The sequence below is a fragment of the Apium graveolens genome, chromosome 5, assembly GCF_009905375.1.
Source record: "Apium graveolens cultivar Ventura chromosome 5, ASM990537v1, whole genome shotgun sequence".
NCBI lineage: Eukaryota > Viridiplantae > Streptophyta > Magnoliopsida > Apiales > Apiaceae > Apium > Apium graveolens.
The window spans coordinates 975,846-990,399 of NC_133651.1; the positions used below are offsets into that span (position 1 = coordinate 975,846).

The following is a 14,554-nucleotide window of genomic DNA, read 5'->3' on the forward strand; positions in this document are numbered from 1 at the left end:
ATCAAATGCAAAGGGTTAAATATCTAGCAGGTCACGCGTCCAAATAAAATTTCACACAATAAACATGGCGTTTAAAAAGTTGAAAGGATACATGTCCCTACAGGAGAAAATAAAAACTAAATTATTGTATTTATAGAAATTTAGAAAATTAATTAGATAAAATCATGATTACAGATCTTGAAAATTGGAAATAATGAATTGAGATTTCCGATTTATTGGGCGATTTTCAAAAAATTCGATAATTATCAGCAAACTAACGATTTAGACTGATTTTTGAAAAATGAACCGATTACTATGACTAGGGCTGTTATTCGAGAAGGGCGGCTTGCGAGCTCGCCCGGCTCGAACTCTTTTAAGCGGGCTCGACTCGACTCATTTACTCGGCTCGTTTAGTTAAACGCGCCGATTTCGGGCAGAAGTTCCGACTCGTTTAATTACCTAAGTCGGCTCAACTCGACTCGTGAAATTAAACAAGCCGAGTTCGGGTGGAGTTTTAGACTCGATTACATGTAAAATTTAACAAGTCGGCTCGCCCGATTCGTTAAAACCGGCTCGTTTAGCTAAACAAGTCGGCTCGGCTCGACTCGACTCATGAAATTAAACTCGACTAAACAAGCCGGCTCGACTCGACTCATGAAATTAAACAAGTCGAGTTTGGACAAAGATTTAGACTCGATTAGTTAAACGAGTCGGCTCGACTCGACTTGATTAATCTCGGCTCATTCAGCCCGAATTAGAGTCCCTGATTGTGACCATGACAAACGAAAAAAGAAGAGGGGGTAAAATCGTAACAAGAGGGAAATTAAAAACTAGGGTTGGAGGAGGGTGGGTATATAAAGAAGACGATGGCTGAGAAAAAGAAGCAAAAGCGCCTTAGGCCGAGCGCTGTCCCCGTAAAAGAAGGGGTAGCGTGGTATTCCACGAGTAAGGTTTATAATTGTGGCGCACGATTACGTCGTGTGATAGGCGCACATTAACCGGATTCAATCCCATTCTCGTCTTTGCTGCCTTGTTCTTCCAGCTAAAGCGATTTGGGTTCCTCATCCTACATTATTCAATTCTCTGATTTTTTTTTTTTATTTTTACAAATTAAACTTTATTATATTTTTAAATTTATATTGTGTATTTGTTATCTTTGTGTTCTAGATCTAGATGCTGGTGCTTTTGTTATGCTACGGGCTTGATGTGATGGTCCGGATGAATATTGATTTGTAATTACATAGATCGAAGCATCTCGGTTGAATTATAATCGAACGAATAATAGTTATGAACAGATATTTATATAGATCGAAGCATCTCGGTGAATTATAATTGAACGAATATTTGTTACGAATAGATATTTGTGTTAGACTGAAGCATCTCGGTTGAATTATAACTGAATGAATATTAATTACGAGCATAAATTGAAGCATCTCGTTTGAATTTTTGAATTGAAATAAAGAAAAAATAGTCAGTTCGTTGGGTTTAAACCGAACTTCTGTCCAAGGATCATCTCAAATTGGTAATGGTTTCAGTTATCCAATGTAACAACAACAATGTTGGTCGGATGGGTGCTGCTTTTGCATCTAAATGAATGTTGGTGTTGACCGTAAGTGTTTGCACGGTAGAAAACGTTAAGATTGGCGTAAAAAAATGATATAAGCGATTTACGTTAAGATTGGCATAAAAGAATGAGATGAGTGATTTACGTTAAGATTGGCGTAAAAGAATGAGATGAGTGATTTACGTTAAGATTGGCGTAAAAAAATGAGATAAGTGATCTACGTTAAGACTGATGTAAAAAAATGAGATGAGTGATCTATGTTAAGATTGGCGTAAAAGAACGAGATGAGCGGGGAAAAGAAATGTATGAACTAATGAATCAAAATGGCCAAAGTGTTCAATTTTGTCAAGCTGAATCCAAATTTTAAAAGCCAGCCACTGCATTTTACTTGGTGAATCCAGTTACAATACTCGGATTATAAGCAAATATTTGACAGTGGAGCTCTTTTACGCCTTCTATGCTGCAACAGCCTTGACAGCTTTGATGATGTTTCTGCAGATTCATTATGCTCCTGTTTCACAAATGCACAGTGTTTTGATTATAAGTTGTGCATCTTAAGCTGCAATCCATGTGAATTTCATTATGTATAGAACATGTACCTCAATGGAAACGGGAAGGATGATTAACACTCCGATGAGTATGCCTGTCCTGGCTTACGCGTTTTCTGCCTGACTGTCTCAATGGCCCTGAGAATGAACTTCTTCCTTTCTTCTCATCGTTACTCTGATAGTACATTTCAAGAAGCCAGATGAAGTTCATTAGTCTATACGGATTTTTATTCAGCTATCATGTACAATGTCTTCTAACTTTATAGCTAAAAAGGCGACAAAAATGTGGTACTTCTGGTTTTATGCAGCAGTCAGTAATGGAATCAGAGTTACTTACTTCATATGAATTCTCTGGTGTATCGATATCAGACCATTCAAATGAATTGTGGCGCTGAGGGTGAACTCGTTCCTTCTGCATCACACGCTTTGACTTGTTCTCGCGGTGTCTTAAAGGAGGCTTCTTTTTGCTTGAATATACACGGTAATCGTCCACACTGGAAGTTTGAGTTTTCAAAGTTTTCCTTCGATGTGATCTTGAGAATGCAGAATCCTGTTTTTGCCTTTTTTCCCCAGCAAAGTCACTAGATTCTGCTGCCACTGGTTCTGGAGGTGTGCTTTTTGCTTGAGACATCTCAGTCACTTGACTAACTTCAGATCCTTCCGTCATAGAATCAGATGCCGAATTCAATTTTTGTTCTGCCATGGTTGATTCTTGCAAGGGTTTACGCTCTCGTATGGAATTGCTTGAAGCTCCAGATGCATGCAATTTGGAAGCCTTTTTCCTGAGGCCACAGGTATTTTACTTCAGAGGTTAGGAACCATTCAATCTAATACATTCATTGACAACACTGTCTGAAGTATAAAATATGGAAAGACTAGCATCATTCAAGAGCCTTAACACTTCTCTTTATTCAATTTCTGAGCTGTAATCGACTCTGGAATAGATTGATCTTGTCATGTTTAGACCTCAATTAGCAGCGGTGAACTTTAAATATAATGGCCTAACAAGACTTTTGCATTTATCAAACTGAGTAGTAGCAAGTATAACATAACAAGTATAATGGCTACCTTCTTTCTTCCTCGCGGAGCTTTGCATCCATTTCTTTGTTGGGTGGGTATTTTGGCAAGCTTGACGGATCACATGCATAAGGCTCTGAAGCAAAATACTGTCTTGCACAAAGGCTTCCGATCATAAGATATAATAGCAGATGACATTTGTATCAAATAACATGACGAAGAACTGTGAGGGGGTACAAATTTTTTAAATAAGTTGGGGAACGACAAGATTGAAGTGTTATTCAGGTCATGTTACAATATAATTCTTAGTATACTGACTTGTCCACGAGGTTACCTCAGAATTAAGTGCAGAAGTAGCCGTCCCACGCTTATGTGGCTCAAAGGAAAGGAAATTTTCTATAAGGTTCAGAGCTGTTTCTGGGAATTCTTTACACCTCTCCCGAAGCATACTTTCATAGCGGTATTGGGGTTTAAACATCCCCGCGAGAGGGAGTTTATACCTTTTCCAGTATTCCTCAGGTGGAGTACCGCAAAGCTTAAACATTTTATGTAGTTGCTCAACCTGTGGATTTGGTAAAAGAACTTTAGAGACAATACATCTAACTGATAAACAGCATAATAACATAAGATAGGCAGAGATGTTATATGTGTTATCACCTCAGTTTTCCCTTTCAGAAATGGTTTTCCCGTGAAAAGCTCAGCAAATACACAGCCAACGCTCCAGAGATCTAAAGATACCCCATAGTTTGTCGAGCCCAGAAGAAGTTCAGGAGGACGATACCACAGTGTCACAACACGAGTTGTCAAAGGTTCCTTGTTATATCTGGCAGTAAAGTTTGCCAGACCAAAATCTGCTATCTTCAAAATTCCTTCGTTGTTAACCAATATATTAGATGTTTTAACATCGCGATGCATTACTCCTTGTGAGTGGCAATGCTCAATTCCACATAATAGCTGCTGCATAAAGCACTTAATCTGCTCGGAGCATATCAGAATGCAGAAAAATGATCCGAAGGGCAAGTTAGTACTGTAATTTATTCTGAACACCTATTGTGATAAAAAAGGACAAACCTGTGCCTCAGTGAATTTGATGTCTGGACACGATAACAGGCCAGCAAGATCATGTTCCATATACTCGAAAACAAGGTATATGCTACATGATAATTTTGAAGCAATGATCCCCTCTAATTTCATGATGTTTATGTGATCAAGCCTTCTGAGAATTGCAATTTCACGTGCCATAAACCTTACACTTTCCGGTGTGAAATTGTAAAACCGCACCTTCTTAAGGGCCATCATTTTACCAGTCTCAGTATCACGTGCACGACAGACGCTGCTGTATGTACCTTGTCCTATCTACATATTAAAAATGAGCTCTTTAGACCCTGCTAATGTCAATAGTAAAGTAATTACATGGTTAATTATCACAATCAATCTTATTGACATTTGATACACTGGCAGCAGACATTAATGCCACAACTTGTACTTATACACGAAACACAAAACTCTTTGAGGTCCAAACTTGATGAGCTTAAGGCTTTGACATCTGTATTGATAAGAGATATATTGCAGGTTTTGAAAGAGACTTGTCGTCCCAGCTTCATCTATCCCGATATTTGACAGGAAATATGAATGGGGAAATTTTTCCAGGAGGTATGCATCCTCATAACAAGGTGATTTCAAACCTAAAAAGTCTGCAAAACTCAAAGGTACTACTTTTGGTAGCTACACGGTGGAATTATACTCCCCATCTTAGTAAATTTTACGTGCTCATTTCATTCTGAAACACCCGGACATGGTCTTTAATTAATAATCAATCCTAAAATATGATCGAGACCTTCATTCTGATTAAATGCAACTACAATGTATAACATAAAACAATTTTCTGAAGAAAAAATTAATATTACCTTCTCCAGCTTCTCAAACCTGTCATAATTAAGAGGCAGCCATCCCTGCACCGCCTCGCCAGCTACAGAACATAACCAAGTAGGCCACCCTGCAGCACCATTCTCTCCTTGTAGAAACCTCCCTCCATATTTAATGCTAAAAGAGGAGCTCCTTCCGGTGCTCAGAGGCTTCGATAAATTCCCCGAATATTCTTGATTTCCTGACACTAACAAATTCTTATGATCATCTTTCTGCTTTTCAGGCTCCTCCTTAATATCATCTAATGTTCTAATAAATCCAGCTTTAGAAAAAGAGGTAGAATTAGATTTAACGGTCCAATCAATGTCATTAGTAGATTGGACAATAATATCAGGAGAAGAATTAGGACTAGTATCTGCTGTTCTTCTTTTTAATGATTTCTTGGAGCAAACGCAACCCATTACCTCCTACCCAAACCCATCAAAGTCGAACCCGTACCCAGATGGGGATTTGGGTTATGACAGGGAGATCATGGTGGAAACAATGGGGATTGCGTTAACAAAGAAGAAGAAACAACAAAGGTGGTGGCACTGCTTGAATTACTTTGTCCTTTTTTTTTTGTTTTTAAAAAATACTTTGTTTAAGAAGAGATCAGAGAAACAAAGAAAGACAAAGATTTTGTTTGGTCTTCTGCAATGTCTCACCAGGGTGTTGCGAAATACACGGGGAGAAACTGATTTTAAAATATTCGCAGTTTAGTTTTCTTTAATTAGTTATATAAATTTAGTATATTTCTCTCTAAAATTTATTAGAAATACAGATTCTGTTGGGTCTTACTTGAACGTATAACGTATTAAGATTTAAAAGAGATGGTTACTTATCGTATTAAGATTTTAGACGAGCTGGTTACTGATATTTTAGATGAGCTGGTACTGTTAATGTAACCTGCTCAATAAAAAATCAATTTAGTAACAAATAAAAGATATATTGCGAAGCAAAAAGATCAACTATATTTCAAATTACAAGCATTCTATTCAATTATTACAATATGGTATACTGGCATTTGAAAAGATAGAGATGTAAAACTTAGCAGTTAGCAGGTTCATGAGCAGACAAAGGTGTAGGCCTTGTTTATTCACTGCCTTGCAGTTTCCAACTTTTCATTGTCTACTCTTCTGCCTTCTTATCAAGCACCGTCAACTATACGCCCCCCCCCCCCCCCCAAATAGCTACCTCTAATTTCATCAACCTTATCGTGCATTCGGGTTCAAGATGTCAGAGAAAACGCTTCCAACTCCAGACTTGAATCCATCACTATTAGTGCTTGAAGATGATGCTTCACCGCTTCTAGCTTCGGCCACACATTTAATTATTAAGAGGTTGTCCTGGTCCACCGTTTGGAGAGACTCTTGAAGCTGCAATGCAAGTTCCAGGCTCGAAACAACATCGCTCATGGTTGGCCTATCTGCCCCATGGTCCGTTAGACAGCTATATCCCACTTCTCCAAACTTGTTTAGACTCTCTACTGCAATCTCGCCCGTTAAATTTGTATCCACAATTTCACTGAGGTTTCCTTTCCTGTAACAAATCCGAGACCATTCCGCTAAATTCATTCGCTCATGTGGCAAGTCCTGCATTATCACTGGCCTAGCACATAACACTTCAAACAACACCACTCCGAATGAATAAACGTCTGACTTGGTAGTTAATTGTCGCCGCAGGTAATATTCTGGATCCAAGTATCCAAAGCTACCCTTCACTGCTGTGCTCATGTGTGTGACCGACGTATCACTGGGTCCCATTTTCGATAAACCAAAATCTGACACCTTGGCAACCATTTTCTCATCCAACAGAATATTGGTTGACTTGACGTCGCGATGGATTATCACACGCTCTGCACCTGCATGAAGATAATGCAGGCCTCTTGCTGCACCTATGCAAATTTGTAGCCTCTGCTTCCACGACAATGACGGATTATTTCCTCCGTAAAGATGACCACGTAGGGTTCCATGAACCATGTAATCATAAACCAGTATCATCTCGCCATTATCATCACAGCATCCAATCAGTGGCACAAGATGGCGGTGGCGCAAATTTGAAAGGATCGCGATCTCTGTTTGAAACTCGTGAGCCCCTTGTCGTGATGACGGGTTTAACCGCTTGATTGCAACATGAGATGTACCCTTTTTCATATACCCTTTATACACGTTACCGAATCCTCCCTTCCCAATAACAAAATTGTTATCAAAGTTGCTTGTAGCTAATTTTATCTCCTCTACAGAAAATTTGTGGCTTCTGACAGGCGGCAATAATGAATTGTCCGTGGAAGTTGATCTGAATTTGTTGTTGACATCCCGAGATTTCTTTCTTCTCCGTCGTAATAATAAAAAACCAACCATCAATAAGAACAACAGTAAACCCCCCAGCAAAGCGCCCACGAGTACCGAGTGAGAGAAGCCACTGTTTTGGATTTCTATCTCGGATTTGGGTGCAGCAAGACTGCCTCCGGGTTGACTCAGCTTAAAAATCTCTAATCCGTTCAAAATCGTACTATAATATTGAGGTTTCAGCTGCACGTTAGGCCGCAAGGTGAGCAACAAATATGGCTTAGATTTGCTACCATCTTCCTTGGCACTTACAAAAACAGCATAGTCTTTATAGATTGGAATTTGTGTCCCCCCAGTCCATTCTAGAATTTCTGCTGCTTGCTGGGCTATCTGATTGTTGATGAATATATCAAATACCAGCTGACCGAGGTTGTTCACTTGCATCCTAATTTCGCAGAAATGAAGTCTAAGTAGATAATTAAATCCAGAATCAACTTGAAACATCCAAGTCATGTTGGAGATGTATTCAGTTTTTCCCATAGTTCGCGCAGTGGTGTACACATCTTCAGGGGCTGTGTAGGATGGAGTGGTCAGTGTGTACTTGACCGGAATTTGGATCACTGGTATAACCCCAGTATCATTCTCCAACAAATATGGCATGTCTATATCCCATGAGCGAAACATTCCACTATCATCTGTCGAGGAAATGTATTTGCCGCCTACGTTTAACCGGTAAAGTTTTTCGAGTGCCATAGAATCATTAACATAAAAGCTGGTGGTTTCTTGAGAATCTCGACCTACCATTCTAATTGCATATCTGCTGTCACCGTTTTCTTTGATGTACAACTTGTCGGGAATGGAAACAACTTCAATTCCATTAACAAACGCTGACGAGTTTGGATACGGTGTAAACGTCACCTCTAGTAAACCACTCTGATTGACGGTAATGACATATTCCTTGACAAGAGTTAATGATGGTGGCTGGAGGTTGAGAAAGGCACTGAAGTTGGATAGAAGAACATGGTCTGCTGCATGCACGGAGAAGAATGACGTGGTCGAGTCAAAGCCAGTTGAGTAGTTTGTAGGGTAAAAGTAGAGGCGGACAAATTTCTGACCAGCTTCAGAGACAGGGATTGTATATGTTAGTTTAGAACGGATTACGCGGACCGTTGAGTAAGGGATTTCATCAACGGAACTACTTTGATCTACAGCTCTGAAGGTTTCTGTTGAAGTGTCTAAGATGTCTGGTGAAGATGTAAATTTTGGTAGAGAATCTATGTCCCATTCTCGGCCATCTTCAGAAGCATCCTTATTAGGTGCACCACAGTTGATGAGAATGTTATCGGTAGGAGTGTCCTCCGGCGATGCAGGAGATGTCGGAGTATACGCGGGGGACATAGAAGGACTATACGCAGGCGATGCAAGAAGAAAACGCGCTGCGTCGGGCTCGACATACATGTCAGACATGACAACAAGGCAGGGGAGCATAAAGATGATATACAAGCTAAAACAAACCATCATTCTGAAAATGTTCTTCATCAGACCACAGTATAATTTATATATTTGCAGGACATAACTTCAACTACACTTAAGTTTAGATTGAGATTGAGATTGGACCACTAAAATCCTTAGTCGTTGCTCTCAAGGTAGAACAAGGTGTGGTTGTGATTCAGTCACGTTTGATGAACATTCTTGGATATAGGTTTGGTACTTACAAGACTTTTCTATTTCTTTGAAATAAAGTTGAAATAAAATAATACTAAAGTTGGTACCCTTTCTAAATGTGCGGCGTGGTTACGAAAATCGGCCGATTTTTCAAAAATTGCTAATAAATCGGTAAAAAATATTGACCGATTTGATAAATCTCGGATAAATCATCGGGTATAAAATGATCCGGGCGATACCGGGTACCCCTTTACTCAAGTTTCGGTTCATTTTATTTTCATAATGTCCAGATTTGGGTCCGGTATCGTTTTATTCGGACACAAGACGATCCCGGGTATTAGATGTCCGGATATTAGCCAGTATCGTATTTTCATTTTTTAACCGGGTAGTTTATGATTCATCGTATCCGAGTCAAATATAATGGAATTACTAATGGAGTTGGTGTTAAATAATATAAAATGTTTTTAATTTATATTATATAATAATTATTTATTCTAAAATAGATATAATGTTATAAATATACTAAATAAAAATAAATTAAAAGCTTAAATATACGATGTAATACCTATATACGATTATAATTTTTTCATTTTAAGGGTAGATAAATCATATTTTATAATAAATTACATTTATATATTGTATTAAGAAATTATAAGAAATGTAATGAGTTAAAATTATAATTTATGTTCGGGTTTCAACCAAATACGGACCACGGATCATATTCGGGTAGGATCACTTTAGAGAAAAATTATGAGACGCAATCCGGACGGGTATATAAGGGCTCTTGCGGGATCATTCCTATTAATCCCTGTAATGCGCCTATAATGCTTAAGTCCTATTCATCACCCCTATTAATCCCTGTACTAAGTCATATTCCTTTTTCTCACAACACTGGATATGATATTTATAAGCAATACATTTTACAAGGTACCATCACAGACTATGATTCAAGAAAATGACAGGTCAGTGAAGATGCATCTGTAAAGGAACCATTACCCTGATTAAAGCTCCTAAATTCTCACTATTTGTTAAAGCAATTTAAACAATCAGATAATATATCCTCTCGCGATTCCAAATGATCATGAAGATCGTTGGGCCAATTGCAGTCAGGGACGAGGCTAGGGGGTGGCCGGCTGTGGCCATGGCGCCCCCTAGATTACCCTAATAATACAATATTTACTTATAAGTATTTCTCTACCAGTTTAAGGCTTTGAGTTGCTGTCTCTAATATATAACTCAGCCCGACACCATTTTAAGACATTTCAAGACACTGCAGACATTTTAAGACATTTGCGAAGGCTATTGTTGACACAAAGAAACTCAAAGATGCAGATGTCTGTAGTGTCAAATCTGTTGCACATTCTTGTAGGAAAAAGCCTCTGCAAATCATGGGCACTACTTGTTTACTACCTTAATTTAGAGCTTTTGCGGCAGGGATACAACGATTGTGGCGATCAATTCTTATAGATCTATGACACATTATGTCAAAAATTAGAACTGGGATCAGAAATAACTTGTTTATGTTCCTTAAAACTATAGAACTGTTGTGTGGGAGTAAACGTATCCAGCTCAATAAAAAAACCAATTTTAGCAACAAATAAAAATTTATTGCAAAGCAAAATGATTATCTATATTTCAAACAGATATTACTGGCATTCTATTCAAATATAACAATATGGCATATGAAAAGATAGAGATGTAACAAGTTAGCAGGTTCATGAGCAGACAAAGGTGAGCCTGGTTTATTCATTGCCTTCAGTTTCCATATTTTCCTTGTCTCACTTTGGACTCTTTTTCTGCCTTCTTATCAAGAACCGTCGATTATACGCCCCACCAAATAGCTACCTCTAATTTCATCAACCTTCGTGCATTCGGGTTCAAGATGTCAGAGAAAACGCTTCCAACTCCAGACTTGAATCCGTCACTGCCAGTGCTTGAAGTTGAGGCTTCACCACTTCTAACTTCGGCCACACATTTGGGTATTAAAAGGTAGTCGTGGTCCAACGTTCCGTGGGTCTCTTGAAGCTGCAATGCAAGTTCCAGGCTCGAAACAACATCGCTCATGGTAGGCCTATCAGTTCCATGGTCCCTTAGACAGCTATATCCCACTTCTCCAAACTTGTTTAGACACTCTACTGTAATCTCGCCCGTTAAACTTGGATCCACTATTTCACTGAGGGTTCCTTTCCTATAACAAATCCGAGACCATTCCGCTAAATTCATTTGCTCATGTGGCAAGTCCTGCATAATCACTGGCCTAGCACACAACACTTCAAACAACACTACTCCAAATGAATAAACGTCTGATTTGGTAGTTAATTGTCGCCGTAGGTAATATTCTGGATCCAAGTATCCGAAGCTACCCTTCACTACTGTGCTCATGTGTGTGACCGACGTATCACTGGGTCCCATTTTCGACAAACCAAAATCTGACACCTTGGCAACCATTTTCTCATCCAACAAAATATTAGTTGACTTGACATCGCGATGGATTATCACACGCTCTGCACCTGCATGGAGATAATGCAGGCCTCTTGCTGCACCAATGCAAATTTGTAGCCTCTGCTTCCACGATAAAGGCGGATTATTTTCTCCGTAAAGATGACCACGTAGGGTTCCGTGAACCATGTAATCATAAACCAGTATCATCTCGCCATTATCATCACAGCATCCAATCAGTGGCACGAGATGGCGGTGGCGCAAATTTGAAAGGATCGCGATCTCTGTTTGAAACTCGTGAGCCCCTTGTCGTGATGACGGGTTTAACCGCTTGATTGCAACATGAGATGTACCCTTTTTCATACAACCTTTATACACGTTACCGAATCCTCCCTTCCCAATAATAAAATTGTTATCAAAGTTGCTTGTAGCTGATTTTATCTCCTCCACAGAAAATTTCTGGCTTCTAACAGGTGGCAAAAATGAAATGTCCGCAGAAGTTGATCTGAATATGTTGTTGACGTCCTGATATTTCTTTCTTCTCCGTCGGAACAATAGAAAACCAACTATCACTAAGAACAAGAGTAAAACCCCCAGTGAAGCGCCAATGAGTACTGAGTGAGAGACACCACTCTTTTGGATGTCTCGAACTGTTTCTGTTTCGGATGACCCTACAGAATTGGGTTCAGCAAGACTACTGATACTCATCTTGAAAATCTCCAAACCATTCAAAAGAGTGGTATCATAATATAGAGGTCCCATCATCGTCCTGGGTTGCAAGGTGAGCAACAAATCTGGCTTAGACTTGCTATCATCTGTGTTATCACTGACAAAAACAGCATAGTCTTTATAGATTGGAATTCCTGCCCCCCCGGTCCATTCAAAAATATCTGCTCTGTGCTCGGCTGTTTGATTGTTTATGAATATATCAAATACCACCTGACCGGAGTTGGTGACATCCCTCATCTCGCAGAAATAAAGTCTAAGCAGGTAATAAAACCCAGAATCGACTTGAAAAAACCAAGTCATGTTGGAGATGTATCCATAATTTTGCATAGTTCGCGCAGTGGAGTAGACATCTTCAGGGGCCGTGTAGGGTGGAGTGATATTTGTGTACGTTGATAAATAGGACAGTTGCGTAGACCCAGTATCAGACCGCAGCAGATATGGCCTGTCTAAATCCCATGAGCGAAACATTCCACTATCATTTGCTGAGGGTATGTAATCACCACCTACGTTTAATCGGTAAAGTTTTTCGAGTGCCATAGAATCATCAATATATAAGCTGCTGGTTTCTTGAGCATGTCGACCCTTTCTAATTGCGTTTTTGCTGTCACCGTTTCCTTTGCTGTACAACTTATTGGGAATGGAAACAATTTCAATTCCATTGACAAAGGCCAACGAACTTGGAGACGGTGTAAATGTCACATCTAGTACACAACTCTGATTGACTGTAATGACATATTCTTTAACGAGAGTTACTGATCGGGGCTCAAGGTGTTGATAGGGGCAGAAGTTAGAAAGAAGAGTATGGTTTGCTACATCAACTGAGAAGAACGAGTTGGTCATGTCAAAGCCAAACATATAGTATGTAGGGTAAAAATAGAGGCGGAGAAATTTCTGACCAGCTTTAGAAACAGGGAGTGTATAGGTGCATTTAGAACTGAAGATGCGGGCCGTTGAGTAAGGGATTTCATCAACGGAACTACTTTCAACTACAGCTCTGAAGGTTTCTGTTGAAGTGTCTAAGTTGTGTGGTGAAGATGTAAATTTTGGTAGAGAATCTATGTCCCATTCTCGGCCATCTTCAGAAGCATCCTTCATAGGTGCACCACAGTTGATGAGAATGTTATCGGTCGGTGTGTACACCGGCGATGCAGGAGATGTAGGAGTATACGCTGGCCACAAAAAAGAACTATAGGCAGTCGATGCAAGAGGAGCATCGGCCGGCACGACATCGAATTCGGACATGACAACAAGGCGGGGGAGCAAAAGGAGGATATACAAACAGAAACAAACCATCTTCCCTGTTCTTTAGTTATTTGCAGGACAAAAATTTTAAACTTGAGAAGTTCAACGAAGTCCTCCTGTAAGTGTATTTTGCCCCGCTTCTTACGGCAGATTGATTAATGTTAAAATCATATATACTAGTTGATTGTTATAATGGCCCTTAACATTATTGACCTTGAGAGTGGACTTCCAAAATTCTTGGTCCTTGCTCTCAAGATAGAGTAAGCTGCAGGTGTCACTCGGTCACGTTTGATGAACATTCTTGGATATAGGTTTGGCACTTACAAAGATTTTTCTATTTCTTTGAAATAAAGTTGGAAATAAAATAATACTAAAGTTGGTACCCTTTCTAAATGTGCGGCGTGGTTACGGAAATCGGCCGATTTTTCAAAAACTGTCAATAAATCGGTCAAAAATATTGACCGGTTTGATAAATCTCAGATAAATCATCGGGTGTAAAATGATTCGGGCGATACCGGGTACCCCTTTGCTCAAGTTTCGGATCATTTTATTTTTATAGTGTCCAGATTTGGGTCCGGTATCGTTTTATTCGGATACAAGACGATCCCCGGGTATTAGATGTCCGGATTCAGACCGGATATGAGTGAGTATCGTATTTTCATTTTTTAATCAAGTGTAAAATGATCTGGGCGATACCGGATACCCCTTTGCTCAAGTTTCAGATCATTTTATTTTTATAGTGTCCAGATTTGGGTCCGGTATCGTTTTATTCGGATACAAGACGATCCCGGGTATTAGATGTACGGATTCAGACCGGATATGAGTGAGTATCGTATTTTCATTTTTTAACCGGGTAGTTTATGTGTGACAACCCGGGTCAAATCCCGAGTATTTTTCGAAAATCGGGTCAAGTCCCGATCACGAGTTCGAAAATAAGCCGAAACATATTGTCCCAATTGCAGCCAACTTTAGTTACGACAAGCCCACCACAGGCCCCCAAAAGATCATGATTTGTTGGTGCACATAGTAACAGTATTTTGCCTTGTAAACTGAAGGCAAGTCCCAAATCTTCTCGATGTGGGACTGGGGTGTTACATTATGATCCATCGTATTTGAGTCAGTCAAATATGATCCGCAAATAATATAAAATATTTTTAATTTATATTATGTAATAATTA

General features: G+C 39.4%; 3 protein-coding genes across 3 annotated transcripts; all 3 read right to left on the minus strand.

The window, feature by feature from the left end:
• Window positions 1-1,867: 1,867 nt before the first annotated feature.
• On the minus strand, window positions 1,868-5,279 carry LOC141661829 (cyclin-dependent kinase C-2 C-like). The gene is made up of 8 exons (XM_074468833.1): window positions 5,016-5,279; window positions 4,180-4,464; window positions 3,766-4,083; window positions 3,443-3,670; window positions 3,160-3,257; window positions 2,429-2,873; window positions 2,143-2,266; window positions 1,868-2,054 (listed from the first exon to the last, which is right to left on the minus strand). Exons 2-7 carry the CDS (start codon window positions 4,405-4,407, stop codon window positions 2,144-2,146), a joined length of 1,440 nt encoding a protein of 479 aa, XP_074324934.1. The 5' UTR covers window positions 4,408-4,464; window positions 5,016-5,279; the 3' UTR covers window positions 1,868-2,054; window position 2,143.
• Window positions 5,280-5,961: 682 nt separating this feature from the next.
• LOC141661828 (receptor-like protein kinase FERONIA) lies at window positions 5,962-9,078 on the minus strand. The gene has a single exon (XM_074468832.1). The coding sequence runs from the start codon at window positions 8,838-8,840 to the stop codon at window positions 6,225-6,227; it is 2,616 nt and encodes an 871-aa protein (XP_074324933.1). The 5' UTR covers window positions 8,841-9,078; the 3' UTR covers window positions 5,962-6,224.
• A 1,521-nt stretch (window positions 9,079-10,599) lies between these two features.
• On the minus strand, window positions 10,600-13,655 carry LOC141661830 (receptor-like protein kinase FERONIA). Its single transcript, XM_074468834.1, has one exon. The coding sequence runs from the start codon at window positions 13,425-13,427 to the stop codon at window positions 10,788-10,790; it is 2,640 nt and encodes an 879-aa protein (XP_074324935.1). The 5' UTR covers window positions 13,428-13,655; the 3' UTR covers window positions 10,600-10,787.
• Between the last annotated feature and the right edge of the window lie 899 nt (window positions 13,656-14,554).